General features: G+C 52.5%; 1 protein-coding gene across 1 annotated transcript in view; it reads right to left on the reverse strand.

The window, feature by feature from the left end:
• Nucleotides 1-5: 5 nt before the first annotated feature.
• Nucleotides 6-630, reverse strand: part of SUOX (sulfite oxidase) — a gene marked incomplete at its 3' end in the record, with an annotated part of 4,543 nt that continues 3,918 nt past the window's right edge. The window contains exon 4 of the mRNA XM_041477743.1: nt 6-71. Within this exon, the coding sequence (XP_041333677.1) occupies nt 6-71 (66 nt within the window). The remainder of the gene's footprint in view (nt 72-630) is intronic.

Consider the following 630-nt stretch of genomic DNA (forward strand, 5'->3'; position numbering starts at 1 on the left):
CGGCCCCGGCGCGGCCGCGGGTCCAGCTCGGCCTCGCGCCACGTGCGGCCCCCGTCCAGCGACACGTCCACCTGGGCACAATTAGCGGTAATTAGCCGTCATTAATTAGTATAGACACGTGTCCAGGACAGGTCCACCTGCGGCACAATTAGCGGTAATTAACCATCATTAATTAGTATAGAGACATGTCCAGGACATGTCCACCTGCGGCACAATTAGCGGTAATTAACTGTCATTAATTAGTATAGAGACATGTCCGGCCCCTGTCCAGTGACACATCCACCTGCGGCACAATTAGCGGTAATTAACCGTCATTAATTAGTATAGAAACATGTCTGGCCCCTGTCCAGCGACACGTCCACCTGCAGCACAATTAGCGGTAATTAACCGTTATTAATTAGTATAGAGACATGTCCGGCCCCCGTCCAGTGACACGTCCACTTGCAGCAGAATTAGCGGTAATTAACCATCATTAATTAGTATAGAGACGTGTCCGGCCCCTGTCCAGGACCTATCCACCGGCAGAGATCATTAGCGTTAATTAATTAGCACAGAGCCGCGTCCAGCCGCCACATCCCCCTTCCCCATTTTTCCCATCCCTGCCCGTTTTCCCACCCCATTCCCCCCACC

This window comes from Pyrgilauda ruficollis, unplaced genomic scaffold, assembly GCF_017590135.1.
Source record: "Pyrgilauda ruficollis isolate IOZ18807 unplaced genomic scaffold, ASM1759013v1 scaffold1122, whole genome shotgun sequence".
Lineage (NCBI taxonomy): Eukaryota > Metazoa > Chordata > Aves > Passeriformes > Passeridae > Pyrgilauda > Pyrgilauda ruficollis.